The sequence below is a fragment of the Haliotis rubra genome, unplaced genomic scaffold (assembly GCF_003918875.1).
Source record: "Haliotis rubra isolate DU_JTF1 unplaced genomic scaffold, ASM391887v1 Scf477, whole genome shotgun sequence".
Taxonomy (NCBI): Eukaryota; Metazoa; Mollusca; class Gastropoda; order Lepetellida; family Haliotidae; genus Haliotis; species Haliotis rubra.
Genome location: NW_025767165.1, coordinates 543,706 through 562,685, shown reverse-complemented (window position 1 = coordinate 562,685; position 18,980 = coordinate 543,706). Strand labels below are relative to the sequence as shown.

The following is an 18,980-nucleotide window of genomic DNA, read 5'->3' as shown; positions in this document are numbered from 1 at the left end:
ACTCCATGTAGTCACTGATCAGGTCAGTCAGATAGTGAGACGGGGCTCCAGGTAATCACAGATCAGGTCAGTCAGATAGTAAGATGGGTGTCCATGTAGTTACAGATCAGGTCAGTCAGATAGTCAGGAGGGTCTCCATGTAGTCACAGCTCAGGTCAGTCACATAGTCAGGAGGGGCTCCATGTAGTCACAGATCAGGTCAGTGAGACACTCAGGTGGGGCTCCATGTAATCATTGATCAGATCAGTCAGATAGTCAGGAGGGGCTCCATGTAGTCACAGATCAGGTCAGTGAGACACTCAGGTGAGGCTCCATGTAGTCACAGATCCGGTCAGTCAGTCAGGTGGGTCTCCATGTAGTAATTGATCAGGACAGTCAGATAGTCAGATGGGTCTCCATGTAGTCACAGCTCAGGTCAGTCAGATAGTCAGGAGGGTCTCCATGTAATCATTGATCAGGTCAGTCAGATAGTGAGATGGATTCCACGAAGTCACTGATCAGGTCCGTGAGACACTCAGGTGGGTCTCCATGTAATCATTGATCAGATCAGTCAGATGGGGCTCCATGTAGTCACAGGTCAGGTCAGTCAGGTGGGAGGAGGGCTCCTCCATGTCAGGAGGGCTCCAGTCAGCTCAGGTCAGTCATAGTCCAGTCAGATAGTCACAGATAGTCAGGGTTCCATAGTAGTCATGATCAGGTCAGTCAGATAGTGAGATGGATTCGAAGTCCATCAGGTCAGTGAAGACACCAGGTGATCAGATCAGTCAGGTCATGTAGGTCCCATAGTCAGGAGGGGTCCATGTAGCCACAGACTCAGAGTCAGCCAGATAGTCAGGAGGGCTCCCATGTAGTCAGTCAGATAGTCAGATAGTCAGGAGGGGCTCCATGTAGTCACAGCTCAGGTCAGTCAGATAGTCAGGAGGGGCTCCATGTAGTCATCAGTCAGATCAGGAGTCCAGTCAGATAGTCAGGGGGTTCCATTGATCCAGATCACAGATCAGATGGGGCTCCATGTGTCTAGCTCAGTCACCAGATAGTCAGGAGGGTCTCCCATGTAGTCAAACAATGACATGGACTCACGTAGTCAGATAGTCAGAGTAATATGGCTCATGTAGTCACAGGTCAGTCATGAGACTGGGGCTCAGTCAGATAGTCCAGGAGTCAAGGGGCTCCATGTAGTCACGTCAAGGTCAGTCAGATAGTCAGGTCATGTAGGAATCAGGTCAGTGAACACTCAGGTGGAGTTCCATCAGTCACAGATCAGGTCAGTCAGATAGTCAGGATGAGGGTCTCCATGTAGTCACAGATCAGGTCAGTCAGTCAGTGTCAGACTCAGTCAGATCAGGTCAGTCAGGACTCCATGTAGGTCAGGTCAGTCCATGATCCCAGTCAGTCAGATCCACGAAGTCACAGATCAGTCCAGCCAGATAGTCAGGAGGGTCTCCTCACATGTCAGTCACATGAGGCTCCATGTGAGTCACAGTCAGAGTCAGTCAGATAGTCAGGTGGGGATGGAGGTCAGTCCATGAGGGTCATGCAGTCCATCAGTGAGACAGTCAGGTCAGGTCAGTCAGATAGTCAGGAGGGGGTCTCCATGTAGTCACAGATCAGGTCAGTCACAGATCAGGTCACTCAGGTGTCAGTCAGAGATCAGGTCTCCATGTAGTCTGCGCAGATCAGGTCAGTCAGATAGTCAGGAGGGTCTCCATGTGGTCACAGCTCAGGTCAGTCAGATAGCAAGTCATGGAGGGGTCTCCATGTAGTCAGGTCAGTCAGATCAGGTCAGTCAGATCAGGTCCAGTGAGACACTCAGGTGGACTCCATGTGTAGTCACTCAGAGTCAGGTCAGTCAGATCAGTCAGATAGTCAGGGGTCTCCATTGTGTAATCAATGACATGGACTGATCAGGTCAGTCAGATAGTCAGACTGGGTCTCCAGGGTAGTCTGATCAGATCAGGTCAGTCAGATAGTAGAGTTGGGTCTCCATGTAATCATTGATCAGGTCAGTCAGATAGTCAGGTGGGGCTCCATGTAGTCGCCGATCTGGTCAGTCAGATAGTGAGATTGATTCCACGAAGTCACTGATCAGGTCAGTGAGATAATCAGGTGGGGCTCCATGTAATCATTGATCAGATCAGTCAGATGGGGCTCCATGTAGTCACAGATCAGGTCAGTCAGATAGTCAGATGGGGCTCCATGTAGTCACAGATCAGGTCAGTCAGATGGACTCCATGTAGTCACAGATCAGGTCAGTCAGATAGTCAGATGGGGCTCCATGTAGTCACTGTTCAGGTCAGTCAGATAGTCAGGTGGGGCTTCACATAATCATTTATCAGATCAGTCAGATAGTCACATAGGTCTCCATGTAGTCACTGATCAGGTCAGTAGGCGAGTCAGGTGGGATCCATGTAATCACTGATCAGGTCAGTCAGATCGTCAGCTGGGGGCGGTTTCTAATCAGATACTGGTTTTGTCACTTTTCTGTGATTTAACCTCAGTATTAGCGGTAACAGCTGAAGTGGTCCTAATCTCTGCACTAGTACCTGTGAATTTCTTCAGGAGTAATCTCTTAACCCTGTCTGTACAGACGAAGCTTACAAAGATATAGAAACCCTGAAGACCGTTCAGGATGATGAACATGTACCAGAGAATACTGACGTCCGCAAATGCTGCACCAAAACTGGTACACCAGGACACACCCATAATGACGAATAACTTGCCATAGATGAATACCTTGGCTTTGTCCTTCTTTGAAGATGTGATGTTTTCGGACAATTTCAGACTCTTCTCTATATTACACAGAGTCATGATGAATGCAATAATGTTAACAAGAAGCATCAGTGCAAGAGGTACACCAAACACCAGGAGAGATGCTCGAGGATTAGCGATCCAGCAGATGCCTTGTGCCCCATATCCAATGTAAATATTGGGAATCTCCAAGAAATCCAGAAGAGCCGATGTAGTGACAATAATCAAAGGGATTCCACTGGCACAGAGGCTGAGGAAGCCATGAGTCCTTGCCGTATCCTGGTTCAAGGAGTTAAGGCCTTTGCTGGTGAATGTACGAGCCAGTGTTATCGACAAGACTGTCATCCACATAAAGGAGCAAAGCCAGGAGAAGTGCAGAGTGATGGCAAGTGCCTGACACAGTAATCCCGTGGGCAGATGAATGAGGAGCAGAAGAGTCTGAGCAACAAGAAGAGTGGCAGACAAAGACATGGTTAGACGACCGGGTAGATTCCTCAGCTCAGGCAGAAGTGAATACACGACCAGTGTGATCAGTAGACTTACCATGGAAACACCTGACGTCAGATAGGTCAGAATGCCCTGTATGTGATCGTATTTAAAGAAAATCTGTGAGTATCTCTGAGGCCCAAACTGAGTAAAGTTATGACAAGAAAGCACTTCGTCTCCGACTATGAAGAAAGAAGTATTTGTCAGAATCACGCCTGAATACAGGTTTTTAAGATTCCCTCCTTCCTGTGTAAAATCGGTTAAATTATAAACAACCGGATCACACTTTAGAGGAATTCCACAAACAAAAATCTCCTGTAAATCAGGAGGTGCACTTTTAAGCCAAGTACAAAGGCAACAGTTTCTAATGTGTAATATTTATACGAGTCTGCAGCATAGAATGTCCCATTTGAAAGTTTCTAAAGTGACGTTCGTCAAATGAATAAGTGTTCCAAATGAACATAATAGGTCACTTTCAGAATGAAAATTCTGAAAAATGATATCCACGATCATAGGATCAGACTTATTGGGCAGCTGTTGGGCAAGTTGTGATAACAAGTGTATGTCCTCTACCAGGGATTCAGCATTTCCAACATGAATCTTAACCATTTGTTTCAAATCTTGATTAGGCCCCTCTTTCACCCTGTGAAGAGATGTATCACCGGGTAGTGCTGAAACATTAAGTATTTCAATATCATCCGTGACCACATGTTCCTGTTCAAGGAAAGACTCCACCAATAATGTATCCATTATGGTGTTGATTTGCACAGGGAGTTCTGTGAGAACATACAAGGTAACAGTGTAATGTAATGTGCCATTCGGGAAGAGTTGGTTCTTCCTGGCAGCATACGCCAAACCACTGGCAACACAGGTGCCATTGACAGCCTCTTTGCCTTCCTGACAACGAATCTGTCGACAAATGTTCTGATAATCATCATACACCTCATTTGACTGACACTCAACATGAGGAGATATGATCTTCCCGGTTTCCTTGTTACTAAAATCTTTAAAATTAAACAATATGCTGAAATCACTAGATTGACTGCCTATTGGACGTTGATAGGTTGTAACTTGGCCAGAACACGATATATCATCATCGACATGTACACGAGCACAGTGTGGGTTCCTGTACTTTGTTGAACTTGTGTTTGAGGACACGATATACCTGTATAATCTGCATAATGATACGGTCTCAGAGTCGTTGTGTATTTGTGTTTGGTGGTTAATGTCCACCTCCATACAGGAACGCCCACCTATTCTTTCAATGTTGATATTACAATATTCCAATAGAAAGTCTTTTATATTTGTAATGTGATGTGATGCTGGTTCACAGGAAAAATATATAGTCCACTGAATTAACTTTTCTTCTGGAACACCATGACATCGTCCACAATAAATATTCTTGAAAACAATATTCACATCATGAATATATGACGCGGGAGTGAAAACTGAATGATTGGTGAAAGAAGTAGCAGACTCGCAAAGTGGATCTTCATTATTCTGTGGACATTTTGCAATTACCCATATCATTTGCTGTTCTGTAACACGAACACAACTTCTATATGTGATATACAATCCCTGGAGTTTGATAAGAGCCATCGATGTTTGGTTCTTGACATCTTTGTAACCCTCAGTATCGAGTCTTCCTTGAGTCAGTATATCAGGTTGGGTCGGTTTTAATGTTTGCAATAGCAAGGTATTGATTAAGGTATCATTGTCAGCAAAGTCGATAAACGTGAAATTGTTTCCCAGACATGTCGAAATGAAATCATAGCAACAGTCGCCAAATATCAAGCATCTAATATCACAGTGACAATCCTGATCAGTGGTTTCTAAGTTGCACAATTCTTTGCAAGAATATTTGTCACAAAATGGCATCTCAACGTTGTGAAACCAAAAGTGCGTTAATGGATCACATGTAAATTTCCGAAATGCATCTTTTGGAGAACACGTTGAACAATGACTGTTTCTCACATTGATACCTTTATCTGTGACAACTGGATAGACATAACTTCTGCACATCAAACTGTCAATACTTGGAAAAGCTGCATCATCCCTATCTGTTGGACACAAACTAAGGTGGGTATCATAATCCGGTTTACATGGTCGTGGTTGTATAATAGCTGGTACTTTACTCTCCACCCTGCACTTTAAGGTCCTAAATACATTTATAAATTCATCATATGTGATACCAGATGGGCTATAGTCACCAGAGCACTTTACTTTAGATAGCCACAAGATAACACTGTCTTTGTCTACACCATTGCATTGGGCACAAAAAATGTTACGAAAAACAATGTCAGGTTGTTGTCCCAAGGATGCTGGAACACTTCCTAGTGGATCAAGTGAAATATTGTGACATTTTGATACAATGTCATTCTCTGCATCGTCTAAGGTTTCCTCAGTGTTCAGCTTTGGACATTTTGAAATCATCCAGTAATGTCGGGTAACTTCGTCATCGTGTATTTTTTCACAACGTTTGTACAAGTACATCAAAACACTCTCCTCAATGGTGCTTGTTCTTCTTGTGATGTTTTGCATGATTTCGCCCATACCACTTGTATTCTGAACACCAAGCAATAACGAAGTTAGATTTTGCTGTAGGCAAAGAGAAAAGAAATCAAAGCAGCAGTCGCCAAAAATAATGCATGCTTCATCGCAATGGCACTTTGCATCAAACCTGGTTGAATTAGTATTGCCTGTACCGTTGTTTGCATCTGCCGCATTCCCATCACTGTCAGAGTGACCATTTGCCAATTCTGAAAATATCCATGATTAGTCAGATTTTCATTGTTTCTTCCAGTATCTGGGCTACATTGGGTACATTTGTTTCAGGGTCTGTATGACAGACGAACACAGAGCCTACTTACACAAAGCAATCTTAGCTATACCATGATCGGAACTGCCATACTCTTAGCATAGACTTACGACGTCTTAGCCCTGCGATCTCTTTGTGCAAGTTGGCACACGTCAATAAGGAAAGACCAGGGTGATAACTTTTGACTATCTATTGTTACAACGTACCTACCAAGATTGATTTAGAGTGCATCAATTAACACCTCTTTCTATTAATAACTTATATAATTTCAATAATTTTACTCTTCTATATTTTAACAAATATACAAGTGTTAAGCTAAGTTTAACAAAAAATATTACACAAAATCACCAGATAACGCAGTGGTTGAATATATAAAATTATTAAGGGTAGAAAAAACAATCTCTTAAACTGTAGCTTTTATCTCAATCGTCATCCTCGTCTGATTCAGCTTCTGAATGATAAATCAGATAATCAGATTAAGTGACTTGATATATTGCCATCTCCCACTTTCCTGGCGTTATCTCTGTTCTTTTGAACATCATGTCTACCTAGACCAAACTCTTCTTTCTAGTTATCTCGCAGTTTACCTTGATTAATCTGTGTACTAATGGATGATGTGGAGGAACGTCTGCTAGATCCAGATCCCTCTGGAAGACTCATCTTCAGCCAACACCTGTCCGTGCATGTCCCTCTCGTGCAAAGTAGTTTGGTGTTTACAGCTGGAGACACACATGAATTTAACATATTTGAATATCAATACCATAAAAGAGTTAAGAAGTAGGTGGTCTGCAATTTCTGGCACTCTTTCCCAAAATAACAATTGTATTCACGGTAAAACAGAAGGAGGCACCTTCATCAACAATTTCCAAGCGATTCCATTTACGGGGAAAATACAAAATAACCTTCCACAGATAATTTCTGAAAACGCATGCTTCGGATTGTTAAGATTGTCAGATCAAATGTCTTTGAAGATGTAGCTGACAAAATGGTCAGACCCATCTAGAATAGATAGGTCACACACATACTTTGTGAATACGACATGCTTAATTAAATTTCACAATCTACAGATTTAGGTCAATTCGAATTTTTATCAATTTTCATAACATACATCTTCCATGATTACACTCACCTAGTGGGTCAGAGTAGCTGTCCTTGCCATCATTCTGGATATCTGATTCATCTGCTGAAGAATCTACAGGAGGCTGCTGAGTGGATGGGATAATTGTCAGCGCAACCACAAAGAGGACACGACAAAGGCAAAACCAATCTGAGAAGAGCGGAAATATATTCTTTGATTGTGAGTAAAGATAACTTCCAGTTTGATACATGTTGTTTCTTGTTACGAACCTGTATTAGAATCAAGGAAGTATGCTGACAAGGAAACGTTGCAATCTGAAAAATTCCACTTACCCAATGTAATTGAAGGGGATTCTTCTGCAGAGAATACTAACTGCTTGATACTTTTATAATGAGCATAAATAAAACACAATCTCAACACTTCGACGAGGATTGTGCATGATGTTATGAGTTGATCCCCAAGTTGAATCTTAAAGCTAACTGGAAAATAGTCTGTAAAATTTAAATATTTTAGTGTGAAGCAAAAACAGAAAGTATGTGATATGATCAACAACTGCATTCAGAAATTAACTGAGTTCACAAATCATCATAAATCATCAGATAGGAACGACAATGCTGGTGAGAAATAGGGCAGCAACAGAAATTCCATGGCAGCAATACACAGTGTTCATTTACCAGTGAGATTTACCTCGCTGCAGCAGTTGTCACGCTTCCAAAATAGTCGTAGGCTGAGTATCAAGGGTGAAAAGTGATCATAACGGTTCTTCATGTAACGTGATGTGTAATTTGAGATGAGAGGCAGGAGTTAGCTAACCTCATATATATAATCTGCATTATATACCAGTCTTGCCTCCCAGGAAAAAAATCTCCTCCCGGCTTCGGAGAAAAAAATAATGTTCTTCGTTAAGTAAAGTACAAGCTCTCCTAACTGCAGTTGACAAGAAACAACATTGCACATATCACAATTGCTGTTCTTCTTGTAGCGTGATGTGTAATGCGAGATGAGAGGCAGGAGTTGTACATAATCTACTTTATATGCCACACTTGCCTCCCTGTAACAAAACAACTCGACTTCGAGGGAATAATTTCAAATAAAGAATGTTCTTCGTTAAGTAAAGTACAGATTCTCCTAAGTGCAGTTGAGAAGAAAAACGATACGATGACACGTGTCAACCAAGTCAGTGTGTCTGACCACCCGATATATACGAGAACACAATGTATAAAATCATCATAACAGCTTTTGATCGATTTTGCGAGGGATGGGCCGAATTTTAAATAATGTATATACATGGCTATAGAATTCCAAGCAGGTCTGTCGAACTCAAACAATCTGCGCCAAAATAGCCTTACATTTATATTTCAAATTGTAGACAATCACAGAAAACAGGGATTCACTCGGCTGTTGGAGTCACCCAGTTTAATGGTGCTGATCACCATTGTACTCCGTGCCGAAATGAATTTAGTGTGAAACCAACCAACAACAAAGAATTAGGTTTACAGCAGTTTCATTAAATTACTACGTAAACAAATCAACAACGATTACTGCAAAGTGATTACAAGGACATTACACATAAAAGTGGCAATACATTATCCAATATTCGTAAAATTACAGAGGCAAAAAAATGCAGTAGTGAACGCCATAATGTTATTAATAAAGATACCAAACTAACTGCAACAATGGTTAATCTGTCCCAAAAGGGCATAGACTGGGAATCCAGAGTGAGTGAGTAAGTTTATTTTACGCTTCACTCAGCAATATTCCAGTTATAAGGCGGTGGTCTGTAAATAACCGAGCCTGGGTCAGACAATACAGTGATCAACAGCATGAGCATCGTTCAACGCAATTGGGAACCGATGACATGTGTCAACCAAGTCCCGTTAGACGCCGCTTTCGGTCACTGAAGATCAATTCTAAGCCGGATCTTCACGGGTCTCCCTCATACAAAGTCTATAGATGTTCTGAAATATCCTCGACCACATGTACACGTCTCTAAATGCATCAACATATAGCAGCCGCCATAACGCTGCTTACTTCAGATGGTACAATTTAGATGATATTACGACTGTGTTTTTTTCAAGCGATCACCTTTGAAGGAGCCGGTTATGAATGCCAACTGAATCTTGAGAGAAAGAAACATTGTTTAGCAAGAAATGACATTGCCATACAACAAGCTGAATTCAAATGGAAATGTCTTATTACTGCAGGCCGTAGTACTTTCAAGGGGTACAGTGGGTGAGTGGTTTTTGTAACAAGGCAATGTGAACGAAAAAGGCAAATGTTACATAATATGTTCCTGACTGGCTTTGACATAAGAATAAGAAAAGTTTGCTTGGATGGACAATCAGAAACAGAGAGGTGACACGTCTCAACTCTGAGCAAAATCACATCCAAATGAACATGACATTCGTCTTCAGCAGCGTTACGACTACAGTATTTTCATATACTTTCAACTACATTAAATCAAACAGCAGGTCAAACATGCACGCCAACATACATGTAAATAAACGAGTCGCACTCAGCAATATTCAAGCTATATGGCGGCGGTCTGTAAATAAACGAGTCTGGACCGGACAATCAAGTGATCAACAGCACGAGCATCGATCTACAATTGGGAACCGATGACATGTGTCCAAACAAGTCAGGAAGCCTGACCACCAGTTCCCGTTAGTCGCCTCTTACGACAAGCATGGTTTACTGAATATAAAATTGTAAACCGGATCTTCTCGTGTCTACAGATTATGGATCTTTGAAACAAGAGTTTAATGGTACAATTGATCCATCGAGCAGTATATCTCTGTTGGGATGGAGTTTCATTTAAAACACATGCCATGATTCTTGGTCAGGTCTGCGTCAGAGTCAATTCAATGGGTGTAGCACACATATGCGTTGACATCTGTAGTCAAGGACCATGCTCATAAGCCGTTAAGCAGACTAAATATTTTCATAATATGATGACACCCAGATTTTGGCAGAATATACGATTAACCGCCGAAAACGATTTCAAAAGTATATAACTCACGTGAGACAAACTGACAGAAACAAAAAGCACTTACTCATCATCGTCCAGATTGCGTTAAACGTCTCTGGTGGTGGAGTGATGGGTAAAGGTGCTCTGCCTTCGGCTCTCACGATCAACTATAGGGATCTGTCCTCCGTTACGTCATGTAAGCGATCAAGGTCTTCATCACGAGATTAGGCGAGAAATGTATTGGTCTATTGAAATGATTCATTACACTGAACAGTTATGTAGTTGTCAGCAAACTAAAACTTAAACATTCAATACACCTATAGTAAAATGTTTTTCAAGCATCTGTTTTAAAGCTTTGTTCTTGTATTTGCTGATGGGTCTGAATAGATTTTTATTTAAGAAAGTGTAAACACCAATTCCCGAGGTTTTAGCTTTATACGAAGTTGATCCAGGTACTTTTAACAGGCGATAGGGCGTTAGTGGCACTGCAAACAAATACCCATAAGCTTTTAATGTGCATTTATTTGTCAAGTCTATTCAGACGAGTGAAGAGCAACACATACTCTGAATGCTGCACACATTACCACATTTCCATAATGGTTCAATGTGTACCTTGTTCTGATTGTCACGACCGAGGCTTTCAGTTATTTCACTAATGTACTGATTTCTCAGCAGCAAAACAAAATCTTGGTGGAAGACGTGTGTACCTATCCTGGACATGGCACTTCTCCAGGGCATATTTCAAAACAACTTCTGTTAGTTTTTCATTTTCTTCTGTGATTCGTTTTGAACAGTTCTGTTAACTATTGGGGGGCGGTGGGGTAGTCTAGTGGTTAAAGCGTTGGCTCGTCACGCCGAAGACCCGGGTTCGAATCCCCACATGGGTACAATGAGTGAAGCCCATTTCTGGTGTCCCTCGCCGTGATATTGCTGGAATATTTCAAAAGCGGCGTAAAACCAAATTCAGTCAGTCAGTCAGTCTGTTAACTATTGTACATATTAATGATTCTGATGATGTTGAACAAGCTTGCTTTCCGTGATATAATTACCAGTATGGCGTTGGACGGAAATGGTCGGATATTAACTCCCATTGCTGTATGTGTTGTCAGTATTTCCATTGCCGGAACATGTTGACCCAACCAGTTGCACTAATGGGTGCATTGGATCCGATTCTACAAAAAAACACCATTCCGCCACGGCCAAAGCAATCAGAGTCAAAGCGAATATTGTTCTACATCTCAACAGTAAAATCATCTTATTGATTAATGAAATGAGTGAAATTATACCAGAGCATACACTTAACCATGTACACGCTTCTAGCGACCATAGTGCCAAGTGGTAGTTCGTGCACTGCTAGCCTTCTTGGAAAGAGGGACATGGTCTGGCGGAGCCGTTTGTCAGGTAAGTGTTAAAGTCAAAACAGGGTATTCGTGAGTGAGTGAGTAAATTACTATTTATAGTCATATCGGCAATGTTTCAGCCATATCATGATTAAAACGATGTCTATTAACTATAAGTAAAGTTCGATTTTCAAAAGGGGCGGTGGGGTAGCCTAGTGGTTAAAGTGTTCGTTCACGCCGAAGACCCGGTTTGAATTCCCTACATAGACACAATGTGCGAAGCCCACAGCTGAATTTCTAACTCAACTGCATTACTAAAATATAAAAGCCAAACCAACTCAAGTAACCTCTCTCCTAAACTTAAATTGTCTACTTACTATATTTGAGTTAAATATCGATTTCAGTGTATTCTGGGAAATGCATATTGCTACTTTTTCTCAAATTTAAGTGAAAACGTTTAACTTAAGTCAAAACTACGACTTAAATTTGTTTCGAGAGATAGGGGCCTGGTGTCCTCCGCTATGATATTGTTGTAATATTGCTAAAAGCGGCCCAAAACTAAACTCATTCACTCACTCGTTTTTAAAATCTGTCACTAAAGGACAGTAAAACAACTGGAATATCACAGTGAAAGAATTAAACTAGCATGTAACTTATATATACCACTATTGAGGACAATACACTACAAAAAAACGGGCTATTGATCGCCATCAACTGAAGGTCGATCACCATACCAGGGACCATGGGGACTTACAGTACTTTTGCTTCCTGCATGGACCCTAGTTTTACAGTATCCCTCCAGTCGTTGGCGATTGTACTCCAATTCAGCCAAACATTAAAAGAACATTTAGGGTAGGGTAGGCTGGTGGTTAAAGCGTTCGCTCGTCATGCTGAAGGCCCGGGTTCGATTCGCCACATGGGTATAATGTGTGAAGCCCATTTCTGGTGTCCTCGCCGTGAAATTGCTGGAATATTGCTAAAAGTGGTGTGAAACCCAACTCACTCACTCACGTTCGCACTGACCTTCTATGTGATATACTCGCTATACTCTCTGTAGTACGTATACTCACTATAGTACGTTTTCCATCTCAAGTAATAACTATTTCAAAGTTTCATTCGTGAAGGAGGTTTATAACATTTTTTACTCATTTAGTTTTGATTTTAACAGAAATTGAGTTCTTTAATAAATTATAAATTGTTTAGTATATATATATCTATAAACTTTGTATAACTTGTAGAATATATTTGATATCTGAGCTCATTACTTGCTATACCCAAGAGGAATGTTGAAGAACTGTCAAATGATTGTATCATGGTTATGTAAGACCGCGTTATTCAAACTAGTTTTGTTCCTGACACAGGTTTAATCAAACAATATATATTGTTTTAATGTCTGGCTAGATTTGTCAACAATCGTCAACACCTGATGGGATGATAAAAATCCAGCTAAGGTCAATTCGGATCGCAAAGGCTGTGCACAGATCAACCTTCAGTTGATGGCAATCTGTTTGAAAGTCTATATCTATGGCAGGCTTGTTGTTTACTGACGTTTGGTCAGATGTTTTAAAACTGTCCTTATGTGTTACCAGTATAACCAACCAAATTTAAAGCTTTTACAACCCGTGTAGATGCGTGATGAAATTGGTCTTCATGAACTTATGCTTGTCGTAAGATCTATCGGGATCGGGTGGTCAGGCTCGCTGACTTAGTTGACACGTATCCTAATTGCGTAGACCGATGCTCATGCTGTTGATGACTGGATTGTCTGGTCCAGACTCGTTGTTTGCAGACCGCCGCCAAATAGCTGGACCATTGCGGCGTTAAACAACAAACAATCCAAATTGTTTTTGCAGCGAATGGATTCTATGTCTGCACGAGGTGTTTTTGATAATTAGTACTCACTTCAATGAACAATGACATTCATGACAATTATTCATTGCCTATTTGCAGGTGCCCGCTTGTTCAGCTGGGTTCTGTGGATGCTGCTCGGGTGTTTCCACGCCACGAATAATCAGCAGGTACCACTTATCAGAGACAGCGACAATGCGACGTTGCTCGATCCTGTGGGTGAGTAGAGCCTGCTTGCCAAAATGATTTCCGCCCATTTAGCTGATATGACTAAACACACGAAGACAGTGTTGTTCATGTGCATCTGAAGATATCTACCCCTCAGACAATGTGAGTGAAAGAGTTTAATTTTACGCCGCTTTTAATATAATAATAATGTAATATTACAGCCATATCATCGTTCGGGACGCCAGGTGTGGGCTTCAGAAGTTGTACCCATGTAGGGAATTGAACCCAGGCCTTCGGCGTGACGAGCGAACGCTTTAACCACTAGGCTACCCCACCGCCCCTCAGACATTGTGGTCTGAACACCAGTTGCCAACCCTTCTTAACATCAATTCTAGCCCCCAACAGATGTGATGGTATTTGGTCTGTCGGAAGAAGTCGACGGGGTTTTGTTTAAAGCGAGAGGTCTAATTATTTCTAGTCATCTCATTTAGTACATTCTCCGTGAATGAAATTAGATTGAAAAGTACAAAATGGGTAACCTGTTCTAAAAGATACAACACCCAACATCACAGGAGGTGGCAGCCACGGTTGTGTTTCACGATCAAGATACCACAGCGGCTTTCAACTAAAAAAAACTAGCACAGAGGCATATAACATCACTGCCAAGAATTTAGCAGTATATAAAAAAGGGATGTGACGAGTTCCAGATCACGCTCTCTGTACTAACCCGTATTTAACGAATCTCTTGGAAATAGGTTTAGCCACAAAATGAAACAGATGACACTAATCAAAACTTTGATTAAGGATTTTGGCTCGGGATCCCAAAGTAACGATATTTAGAGTGCCCAAAGTACGCTTTTTGTTGTCAACCGTCTTATTCTGAGGTAAACCTATTCCTTTTTATATAGCGCTAAAACCACGGCAGTGTCAATATAATCCTATATCTTAGTGCATTGCTTTTCAAAACCCTATAGTCATAATGTACCAATTTACAAAAACGGCAACTTATACTTATATTGATAACAAAAGAATACATGTTGGTGTGATGCCTTTTTTGAACCACGTGCGGTTTCCGCTGTGAACATTCCACGGTATATAATACTATTTTGAAGTGTGTAACAGCGATATCTCACAAAATACTAAGTCTGCAGCTTATTCGTAGTCTTTAATCTTCAGGATGTAAAAAATTATGTCATGTAAACAACCACTGTCAATCGAACTGAATTTTAATATGATCTTGCTACACGTAAATACGATCGTGTCTTTCGGTGGTTACCAAGCCATGTTGGACTTTCTGGTAACATATTTGTTGAATCTGTGGCTAAGGCCCTATGACACAACTCCTGATACCATACACTAATTACAAGCCGGTTATTATCCCCTGCCCGAAGTGGGAGGGGGATGTAGGTTTGAGCTCTATACACCCGTCCGTCCTTCCGTCCGTCCGAGAATATGGAACAGATGTTCTCAGAAACCATTATAGATTGGGAAACCAAACTTGGTATGTGTTTTTCACGACATAAATACCTCGAGTTCTAAAACGAAAACCGTGTTACAAGTTTGTACAGAGTTATGGCCCTTGTCGTTCGTTTCTTGACTTAATGCACGGTATCTCCATATACTCAGGACATAATGAGCGGATCAAAATCATTTTTTGTGTACAATATCTTGACACATCAATGAATAACTCAGCATGATTTCAAGACATTACGTGAAAGTTTGCAGTCCATTCAGAACCTTGACTTCAGTATCTAGTGTGACCACCACGAGCGGCAATAGTTGCTGCACAGCGTTTGGCGATGGAGTGCACCAATCGACTGATGAATGCCATTGGCACCTTGAACCACACTCTGAGAAAGGCCTGGCGCAATAAATCGGCTGTGTTCGGCCTTGGTATTCAGTCTCTTCTGAATTTCATCCCAAAGATGTCCAATTGAGTTTAAATCAGGACTAAGGGCTGGCCACTGCATAGTGTTGACACCGTTCTGCTGTAGGAAGTCCCGTGTATCTCTGGCAGTATGGACCCGGGCATTCTCATGCTGCAAAATGTTGTTCCGGTGACGTGCGAAATGTGGTATGACGTGGGGTCTGAGAGCTTGGTCGATGTAGCGCACCGCTGTGATGCCGCCTCCTCTCCCTGGACCAAGGTTCTGGAACACCACAGGATCCACTCCCTGGTTCAGGCCTATTCCACTCCATACCATGATGCTTGCACCTCCCCATGAGCCTCTTTCCATAACACATTGGTCTGAGTAACGCTGGCTACTTCGTCGCCATATTCATGTTCTGCCATCTGCAGTTGATACGCAGTACCGACTCTCATCTGTGAACAGAACAGTTCTCCATTGCCTGTATCGCCAGTTTTGGTGTTGTAGGGCAAACTGTAGACGTTCACGCTGATGACGAAAGGTGAGGAAAGGTCCACGGTAAGGTCTACGGCAATGGAGGTTCCCGCTGTTAAGACGTCGGCGTACTGTATCAGTACTGATTGGTTTTCCGTGTGTTCCCACTGTCTGGTGTGCTGTTTTGGATGCCTGCATGAAGGGATTCTGTACATGCTGTCGCACAACACGGCGGTCTTGTCGTCTTGTGGCCACCCTTGGACTGCCAGTACGGGGGCGATCAGATATATTTCTAAAAAAAGCGTTACAGATAGGGAAACCAAACCTGGTATCTGTTTTCAGGACATGACTGTTGTGATGGTTAATAAACAGGAACCAAATAAGAACAGAACTCTGTGGCGGGGGATATTGATAACCATGTCTCCTTGTTTGATGTTACATCAGAGTTCGAATGCAAAAAAAAGTGGGACACCCAAGTCGGACTGCCACTCTCCGTTCTTCTGCAACTAACGGGTTCGGGTGCACATGTTCGCTGACCTGAGTGACTAATGCCATCGGATCCCAATTGCGTAGATCGATGCTTATGGTGTTGATCACTGGATTTTCTGGCCAGACTTGATTATTTACAGACTGCCTTCATATAGCTTGACTGTTTCTGAGTGCGGCGTTACACAACAAATATATAAAGCCTCCCAAGAAACAACCACCAACAGCATGTGCTTGCGAATGTGCGTCAACATGCCATGGAGATATTCTCACCGTTATTTGTTGACGATACAATGTGAAGGTGGACATTGTTCACCCTCTGATTTATAACTTGGTGAAACCAACTAGTTAATTCAGTCACAGGGGCTTGTAACGCTAAAAACTGCCATCAAGGCATATACTGTCACTGACGGGGTCTTAGTACTATATAAAAGGTCCTTTTATATAGTACTAAGACCTGTCAGTCATAGGAAACTTGTAACGCTAAAACTGCCATCAAGCATATATACTGTCACTGACAGGGTCTTAGTACTATATAGAGGTCATTTTGTATAGTACTAAGACCCCGTCAGTGACAGTATATGCCTTGATGGCAGTGTTTAGCGTTACAGGCCCCTGTAAAATTCAGTGTCCCAAAAGAATCCAAGGATTAAATCCCTATATCTGCAAAGTTGTGTCTGACAACGCGTTCGTAACGTTAGACCTATTGTAACCCGATGCTATATCATTGGCTTACGATTAATGTAGTTCTAGGAAAGCTTTGGAGATAGGACAGTGGTATACATATGTATCGAATAAATCATCAAGAGCTCGCATCAGATGGACGAGCAGTTAATAAATCGCCGTTAAAAAGCACATTGAAGAAATCTACCTTTCCCGTGCATCCCTTCGTGAATCAATATTAGTGAAAAGTGTTTTTTGAAACAAAACTAAAACACATTTCAGTTCATTTTAGAACAAAGCATTTACCCAAATGGTCATGAATCTAACATCAGAAAATAAATTGTAAATGTTTGTGTGCAATTTGAAACTACTTTGCGGCAAGTCATCAAACACATTTAAGCGAAAGGTGCGTTTAACTATTCTTCTGTTGATGACAGGAGAAATACTGAAAACAGACTACGAAAGAGAAATTACGAAATTGAGTTTTCAAACGTGAGTGTTGATGTTCCACTTTCATTCAACGGATTCCATGATTTTTTTTCCAAATATTATTAATAATACGCACCATTTAATGTTAACAAGACTCAAACCAATTACGTATCAACTTGCCCACTCACTCACCTCATCCAAATCAAATGACCACATTGGTTGGTTGTCAGTGCACCCCTTTAGCAAATGGAGATGTATATGTAGAGACTGAGAGTGGCGAGTGTGTGTTGACCATGCCAAATATAACAGAAAACAGGATTGCTCTCAAACATTTGCAGAAAGATATAAAGGTGTTAGCACAATTCACTTCATGACTCAATATGCACAATGGTGAAATGATAATGTGATAAAAATCCTTCGTGTTGTTCATAAATGTCGAAACATTTTGGAAACCATGCATGGGATGATGCGTCCGTGAATTTAGCAATAAAGTATGATACATTTATGGAATGCATGCACTGAAGTGTACCTTTTCTTTTCAGATGTTACCTCGACTTTACCTTGCCACTTTGAGAGTTGCAGTGAACGATGCTGGAAAGAAAACAGGTTTGATACCAAAGGATTTGAGTCGTTTTTGAAAAGTGATGGATCGGCAGCTGATAACGACACATACAATGGTATACCTGAAGAGTCTTTTGAAGGCCCACATATATGTCATTGTGATGAAATGTGTATAATCTATGGGGATTGCTGTTATGATTTTTTCTCTGAATGTCATGGTACTAACTTGTCAACTCTGTTCTCAAATGTGTCAGATTGGAATGATGTTTATACAGTGACAAAAAGTTTAATGAATGATACTTCCTCTTTCGAGGTAAAGATGTTAATCTTTATGTTCGGATCCTGCCAAAAAAGTGAAGGTTTTGATGATGGAAGCACAAGTTACTGGATGATATCTAAATGTCCTCACAGCACTGAGGCAGGTATAGCCGACAAATGCACATCTGAAATAATTACTCCCCTTACTAATTCGCCAGTGACACTGAAACAAAGTCCAGAAGTGATATTTCGTAACGTCTTTTGCGGCATTTGTCATGGGTTTGAAGTAAAGGATTTGCTTCAGTGGACCACCAGTGCAATTTGCATTGACACCGATCCTGGTAGTTATGCAAGATTACTGGATGAACTCAAATCAGGAAATTGCACAATAAACAGTAAACCAACAAAATATACAAAGGTAAGAACATGCCATGAACGTGGCTTTGGCAGCTGCTCACAGATTGAACAGTATGTCAGTCCCAATGTTCTGATGTGCAGGAGCTACCTGAACATGGTAAACAAGACTGGAGTGCGCTACAGAAATCCCCATGACATCTTAGTTCATCAGAAAGACTTGAATGAGGGGGACGTAACTTGCCCTGAAATACAACAACCCCGAATGAATGGAGATATTGCATTTAGTGCACCAGGCGGCCTAGTAATTCTGTTTAATTTTAATAAACAAGGCGTGCAATCTGAAACTAATCAAATGATAATTCCTCGAGCAGACTGTAAGTTAGACGAAGTATTTGACCATTATTTTGACATTTGTAGGAAACTGCTCTGT

General features: G+C 41.5%; 1 protein-coding gene across 1 annotated transcript; it reads right to left on the bottom strand.

Annotated features, from left to right (window-relative positions):
• Nucleotides 1-2,457: 2,457 nt before the first annotated feature.
• LOC124290884 (G-protein coupled receptor Mth2-like) lies at nucleotides 2,458-3,219 on the bottom strand. The gene has a single exon (XM_046727729.1). It carries the CDS (start codon nucleotides 3,217-3,219, stop codon nucleotides 2,458-2,460), a length of 762 nt encoding a protein of 253 aa, XP_046583685.1.
• Nucleotides 3,220-18,980: the final 15,761 nt, after the last annotated feature.